Source organism: Trichechus manatus, unplaced genomic scaffold (assembly GCF_000243295.1).
Source record: "Trichechus manatus latirostris isolate Lorelei unplaced genomic scaffold, TriManLat1.0 scaffold00213, whole genome shotgun sequence".
NCBI classification, from domain to species: domain Eukaryota; kingdom Metazoa; phylum Chordata; class Mammalia; order Sirenia; family Trichechidae; genus Trichechus; species Trichechus manatus.
Genome location: NW_004444149.1, coordinates 76060 through 83530, shown reverse-complemented (window position 1 = coordinate 83530; position 7471 = coordinate 76060). Strand labels below are relative to the sequence as shown.

Below are 7471 nucleotides of genomic sequence, written 5' to 3'. Positions count from 1 at the left end.
CAGAAGAACTAGATGGTGCCCGGCTACCACTACTGACTGTTCAGGCCAGGGACACGATGAAAATGCCGGTTAGAACGGGAGAAAAATGTAGAACAAAACTCAAATTCATAAAAAAGACCAGACTTACTGGACTGAAAGAGACTAGAGGAACCTCTGAGACTATCGCCCTAAGATACCCTTTTAACCTGGAACTGAAGCCACTCCCGGAGGTCATATTTCAGCTAAATAATAGATTGGCCTGTAAAATAAACAATAACACCCATGAGGAATATGCGCTTTTAAACAATCAACTACAAGAGACCAAACAGTCAACGTTTAGCCCAAAGCAAAGATGAGAAGGCAAGGGGGGAGCAGGGAAACCGGGTGGATGGAAATGGAGCAGGTGGGGTGGAAACGGTGAGAGGGCTGACACATTGTGGGGACCGTGACCAATGTCATGGGAAAATTTGTGTGTGAATTGTTGAACACGAATCTAATTTGCTGTGTAAATTTTCACCTAAAACACAATAAAAACCAAAAAACCAAACCCATTGCTGTAGATGCAGACTCATAGCAACCCTATATATAAAACACTAAAAAAAAAAAAAAAAGAACACCTTCATCTGATTAGCAGTTTGGGGGGGGGGCACCCTGCTTCAGTTTTTCTTAGCCTCACATACACTCCTCCCCCACGTGGCCCCCACGTTGGGTCCAGCTCCACCGCTTCAAACCCTCCTGCAATGGAAGCCCGTGTTCCGCCAGGGGTGGGGCTGGAAAGTACAAGGCCAGAGGGAGGTGGGCAAGAAGAGAGATGGCGTTGGGGGACCCCTGCTTCACATCTCCCTTCCCAATTAAGGAGGATCCAAGGGCCACACTGCTTTGAAAGTCTCCAGATCGGGGGATGCTGGGCTTTCCTCCACAGTTTTGAGCCCGTGGGCCTCTGGGAAGAAGCCCTCCCGGGGATCGAGGCCCCCCTTTGTCCCCATCATGAGCTCAGGCTTTTCCCCCAGCCCCTCAGGCCTCAGGGACAGGAGCCAAAGCCTCTCGCCAGCCCCCTGTCCCAGCCCCTCCATCTGGGGGAGCCCTGGAAAATACCGAGCCCCTGGGGGGCAGCTGGGGCCTGGGAGCAAGGGGTCTGGCTTGGAGGACCCCAGGAGCTGCTGCTCTGTGGGGGGAGGGGGCAAGAAGGGCCGTGAGAGGCGGGTCCAGTTGGAGGGGAGAAGGGGCGGTAGGGGAGGGGCGAAGGAGACAAAACTGGGCAGCTGGTCTTGGAGGCTCGGGAAATGGCAGCAGGGGGCCAGCCGGCAGGCAGCTGGGGCAGATTCAATTCCTGGAGAAAGAGAGAGAGAGACGGGGTCAAAGGGAGTAGCCCCACCTCTCTGAGACGCCCCTTTCTCCTCCCATTACCCTTTCATTTCTTGCTTGAAGCTCTCTCTCCTTCTCCCGGTCCCCCCTCCTTTTTTTTCTTTTTGCCTTGCTTCAGGCCTCATAGTAAACGCCATTTTGAGAGGAAGCCCAGGTGAGAGCGCCTCCTTGTGCGCTCTCATCAGGTCCTCCTCATCTCCTCCAGGGCACTTAGGCAAGTTAGAATTCCGTGGTCATTTGTATAATTATTGAATGTCTGTGTCTCCAGCTTGGTGAGGGCAGGAATGGTGCCTATTTTATTCTCTCTCCCCTGGATCTTCAGCACCCAGCCTAGCTTGGTGCATAGGAGGTGCTCAGTAAAAATTTTCTGAATGAATGAAGATATGTTTGCCGTAAGTCAATGAATCCATCCTTCTCTCTGGAAGCCCTGCAGCAAAGGGCTGGAGTTTTAGCTGGGCAAACAACTGGTTGTATGGCCTTGGGCTTCTCATTTAAATTCTCAGACTTCAGTTTCTTCATGGGTAAAACCACCTCTCCTCCCTAATGGAGTCCCTGGGTGGTGCAAACGGTTAACGTGCTCAGCTGCTAACTGAAAGGTTGGAGATTTGAGTCCACCCAGAGGTGCTTCGGGAGAAAGTCCTGGTGATCTACTTCCGAAAAATCAGACACTGAAAGCCTGTGGAGCACAGTTCTACTCTGACACACATGAGGTCACCATGAGTAGGAATCGACTCAACGGCAACCGGTAAACCTAAGATCAAATGACAGTCAGTCCGAAGGAGCCTGCAGAGCTAAAGGCTGTGGACGTGAGGCCCCGGGTGGATATGGAATGACCTTAGCCTGCCTCTTCTCTGACTGGCTGACCCATAGCTCTCTTCCGTCAAGAGCCCTGCCTCCTCCCACTCCTTCCAAATACACCCTATTGTATTCTCATCCACCCCACCCCACCTCTGGGATTCTACCATAGGCCCTTGCAACTGGGGTCCCCCAGGATGGTTATACAGATCTTCATGCCATTTTCTATATTGGAAAAAGCCTAACCCCAGTTCCATACTTTCTCTTAGCAAGATCACATCATTGAACTAAAAAGCAAGCAAGTTGGCGTTCGGCAGGAAAATATCAGCCCAATGTGGTCACATCGATGGGGCTAAAGTTAATAAAAACTGGAAAAGCAAATTAGTTATTAATTCATACATCCAGTTGATTTGACAGGAAACACATTTCTGAGGTCGGATCTAGGAAGGGGGAAAATAGTAAAAATGATCCTCCGGGAGGAAAAGCGTGGAGACTACAAAGTGTACCCTCTCTTTGGGTCATTGTCCTTTCCCTTGAATTCTTAAGTGGGGTGGAGTCGGTGCTGTTTCCCCCCAAAGTGGGGGTCCCTGCGGGCAGGGGGGCTGTGTGCCTTCCTTCAGCCACAGGGCTCCTGAGGTCAGGGCTGTGTCTCCTCCGGGGAGTGCAGCCCAGTAGGTCTATGGAAGAGATATTGCCAAGAGTCCTACTTCTCTCCACCATTTCCCGACACCAGCCCTGCATCTCCCTGGCTCCGGCTTAATAGTCCCAGCGGCTCTTCTGCCTGGAAGCATCTTCCTTTCTTGGCACAAAATGTTCTGAGTGGGGGTGGAGGTGAGGTGCTGGCACAGCCTTCTGGAGTCTCATTTCAGAAGTGGGGCATGTGGCTACCACTAACCTCCCGGTAACCTATACCCCCTTAATGTCCCTCAGGGCTCCGGGCACAGGCAGGGCATGTATGTGCACCTGCAGAGAGCAGGGCGGTGCAGAGCAGCCCATTGGAAGCTGGGGCTGGGGAGGGAACACCTTTTATCCTTCTCATGGTTTCCCAAAGAGAGAAGGTCTGTGCCCAAGGCATTCCCAGAGCTGGGAGGGGGTGGGAGGGAGAACAGGGAGGACTGTTGAGGTGCTGTTTAGCTCCAGGCTGCCAGACTGGTGGCCGTGCAAGTTCCAGCAGGCCCTGGACCACCCCACGCACACCGCCTCAGTTGCACTTGCTGGGGCCCAGAGTCAGCACCTGCATTCTCCCCGAGGCTCTGGGCCAGAGCTGTCCTGGGGCTGAGATTGCCTGGTGTAGAGAATAGGTCTTGGGCCTCTACAGAAGAGCCTGGAGTTGGTCAAGAGTTTCTATGACAAAATCTGGTTTTACCTTTTCCCAGTTTCTGGCCTTGGAAGAACTGGCCTCAGCCTCCATTTTCACTCCCCTCTCCCTCGCCAACACCATGTGCTACCACATTGGCCTTGTCCCAGCTCTTCGTTTCTGTTCCTGGGCCTTTACACACACTGTTCTTTCTACTTGCCATGTTCTCCCCGCTCCCTTTGAGCTAAATTGATACCTGTGCACACTTTGGGTGTCAGCTCAAATGACACTTTGTCAAGGAAGCCTTCCCTGATATCCTTAGCATCCTGAATGTCTCCTCTAGAACAGTTAGCACAGTTATAATGACACATCTATTTGTTGGATCATTAATGTCTGCATCCCCCCTTCTTTTGCATACAAACTCTGTCAATGTAGTCTTGCTCACATTGGTGTCCCCAGCCCCTAAGACAGTGCCTGGCACATTAAGCAGGAGGTCATTAAATATCTGTTGAAAGACGAAATGGATGAGTGAGTGAATGAGTGAGTAAACTTTATCTTCCGGATCTCTCTTCGGTTGAACCCCCTTCTTCAACTGCGGAGCCCTTGCCTTGGTTCTGGCCTCCCTCATCTTCTGCCTAGATTATCTTCAAAAGCCTCCCAACGTCAATCTTATACCTCCTCCAACCCAAATTCTACACACAGCCAGAGTAGTCTTTATAAAATGAAAATCTAACATCTTTCTCTCTCCTGGATCCCTCCTGCCCAGAGGATAAAGTCCAATCCCTTAGCATGGCTTCTGAAACCTTTGGTGACTGGACACCTGTTTCCCGTGCCAGCCCCATCTCTCACCCTCTCTGCACATCCCACCCCATCACATAACCTCCTCTCTGACCATGGTGAGCAGTTCTTCAGATTGGCTATGCCTGCTTACAGCTTTTTGCTTTATAAATGCTATTCCCTCTGCCTGGGCATCTTTCTCCACCTTCTTCACCTACTCAGGTGTTGTCTCCTCTGGGAAGCCTTCTCTGTGCCCCTGGAAGCACCTGGCGCTTACCCAAATCATAGCTCCAGCCAGCGATTGCTCCCACTAGACTCTGAGCATCTTGGAGGCCATTTTTCATCTTTGAGCTGCCAAACCCGGTAAATGGCTTGTGCTCAATGAATGTGTGTTGAATGAATGACTTGTATTATCCCTTGTCCCAGGGCCCCTCACCCGTGGACTCAGCCAGAGAATCCTCCCTCTTCTGGTTAAGATTCCCTGGTCCCTCCCGCATCCTGAGCACTCACGGTGATCACTGCTGCTGCTTCCCTTCTTATCCCCAGAGGCCCCTGGTGGCCCTCGCTGGGTCCGCTGCCCTGCCAGCTGCTCCACCATGGCCTGGTGAGTGAACAGCATGCTGTGCAGGAGCTGAGGAGTGAGGAGACATAGATGTGGGGGTGGGACCGGCTCTCCCTTGCGTATATTCCCGCAGAACACACTGGTACAGTAGACTAGTTGTCAAAACAATGGGATGAGTAGTCTTACATAGGTTGTTAAATAACCACTGCCCAAGTGCTGCCTGCTGTCTCGGATGTCCTAGACCCTCCCCTGGGATCCCACCTCTTCCCTAGGATCCACCACTGAAGGAGTGATGCTCACACAGAAGGCATCGGTCATCCTTTCTCGTAGGTGGGTGCTGTACCATGCAGACTGATAACTACTTTGAATATCACCCTGTCCCTGGGCACTCAGGGACTTGGATGCAGAGGGAGAAGAACATTGGAGGGTCCCTGAGGCAGAGAGGAGGGCTGTCATCTCCTGGGCAGGTAGGGGCGAGGCCTGATGGAGCCCTGGGGATGGGCAGCCTTCATGCCTACCTCACTCTGCACGCCCATGGGCACCAGGGCTGGTCGGCACAGGGCAGGGGTCCCCAGCAGCAAGTGGGATGATGGTGGTGCCCGCACCTCCCACAGAGGGTAGTTGACTACGATGAGCTTGCTGAAGTTGAACTTGTAAGTGAACCTCTTGCCTTTGGTCTTGTGCAGGATCCTCTTATTGTAGTAATATCTGGAGAACACGAGGTTGAGAACAGAGAATTGGCCCAATGGGCAGGAGGGAGTCAGAGACCCAGCAAACACCACCTCCCCAGGCCAGCAAGGCTGACCTGAGCGTTCCTGGAGAACCAGGCATCTTTCCACACGCAAAGGCATTTCTCCAAGCATTGGAGGGGTGGGAGCTGGAGGGGATGGGCAGAAACCACAACCCCTTTCTTTGAACTCTGCCCTCTCTGGCCATGTTGGCCACCTCCTCTCACCTGAGGGCCCGGCTCAGCTTGTCATAATTCATCTGTGGCTTGCACTTCCTGCGGCCCCAGAGGCGGGCCACCTCGTCTGGGTCCTTGATGACAAACTCCCCGTACTCTCCCTGCTGCCAGGCAATGACATGGCGGAACTCCTCCTTCTGCAGCAGCTCAAGGATGAAGTGCCACAGCTGAATCTGCCGGGAGCCTGGGGACGACTCAGCTTTATAGGCCCAGTCAGGGAAGGCCAAGCCTGGGGTGGAGAGGGGAGTGTGAGGTGCCAGGCTGCTGCTCTGAGGTCCTACCTGCCTTGCCCTGGGGCCACCAGCCATCCCACCCACAGGATCATGGAGGGAGACATGGTAAAGGGGCTCACCGGAGATCCAGTAGTTGCCGGGGACAGCAGGGACACCGTCAGCCAAGCAGCTGCAGTGCATGGTCCACTCTGTGGCAGAGAGGGCTGGTCTGGGCCTTGGGACAAAATGGTAGCCACTTAAGACAAGAGAAAGGAGGTGTGGGGTTTGGGAGGGAGACAAAAGAGGAAGGAGGGAAGGAGGGAAAGAAGGAAGGAGTAAGAAGGCTGAGAGAAGGTCAGGAAAGAAAGAGAGGAGAGGGAAGGAATGAGTCAAGGGGAGAAAAGTCAGGAGAGAGGGGTCCGCGCCAGCCTCCTCTGGGGCCTCCTCACTGGCCAGAGGCTGACCCAGGACTAGGCTTGGGGCTGAGCCACTGATATAGATGGAGAAGAATGCAAAGGGTCCTGTATCCTGCCCCTGCAAGGGGATTTAGACAGAGAATGAGATCTCTTCTCAGGGCTTAACTGGATTGGAATTTCTCCCAAGAGAAGACAACAGAAAATGTAATTAATCCTGGCTCTTTGTAAACCGTGAGTGGAGAAGAGGTGGCATATACACATACATTCTCCTTTAAAGTACTTAGAACATTTTTACACTTGAGAAGAGCAGTGATTTTTGTGTGTTTTTTTCCCCAGTGGGTCCCTGAGTGCCTAGAAGACTGCCTGGCACATTAAAAAGCAAGCAAACCAACCAACCAAACCAGTGGCCATTGGGTTGACTCCAACTCATGGCAACTACACGTGTGTCAGAGTAGGGCTGTGCTCCATGGAGTTTTCAGTGGCTGATTTTTGGGAAGTAATCACCAGGGCTTTCTTCTAGGGTGCCTCTGGGTGGACTGGAACCTCCAGTCTTTTGGTTAGCATTTGAGAGTGTCAACTGTTGGCACCACCCAGGGACTCCGCCTGGCACATAGTAGGTGTTCAATAAATGGTTGTTGATAGAATAAATAAATGGCAATGAACTTATCAACAGTGTCGTTGTTTAATACCTGTCTTCCCCCTTATAATGTTAGCTCCATGAAGTCAGGAACTGCTGGGCCTTGTACTCATAGGTGCTTGCTAAGTATTTGTGGAGTTAATAAACTATGGGCAGGAAGGAAAGAATCTTAATGGTTTCCATTTAGGGGGTGGGGGGTTTGCAGAATGAGCCCCAGTGAGATAAGCAAAAGGAGGAGAAAAAACGTCTAAGCCCCAACGCCTTCCAGATGGATCTCAAGAAGGTGCACAAGGCTGGTTTCCACTGCTGCTAATGGAAGACGAAACAATACACAAGAGGACTGAGGAGGGATGGGAGAGGCTGCATGGGGATGGAGTGCCTGCTTCTGGGGACTGGGCCAGGCCTAGGAAATTTTCCTGTCTGGGACTGCGTGTAAACAGGGGAATGGTTTAGATGACTTGGCTCTG

The 7471-nt window shown here is 52.3% G+C and overlaps 1 protein-coding gene across 1 annotated transcript; it reads right to left on the bottom strand.

The window, feature by feature from the left end:
* Positions 1-830: 830 nt before the first annotated feature.
* ETV3L (ETS variant transcription factor 3 like) lies at positions 831-6797 on the bottom strand. Its single transcript, XM_004388460.2, is given in 7 exon segments — positions 831-1309; positions 4724-4844; positions 5294-5483; positions 5731-5968; positions 6092-6175; positions 6619-6694; positions 6696-6797. Coding segments are annotated over 7 exon segments (1290 nt in total).
* Between the last annotated feature and the right edge of the window lie 674 nt (positions 6798-7471).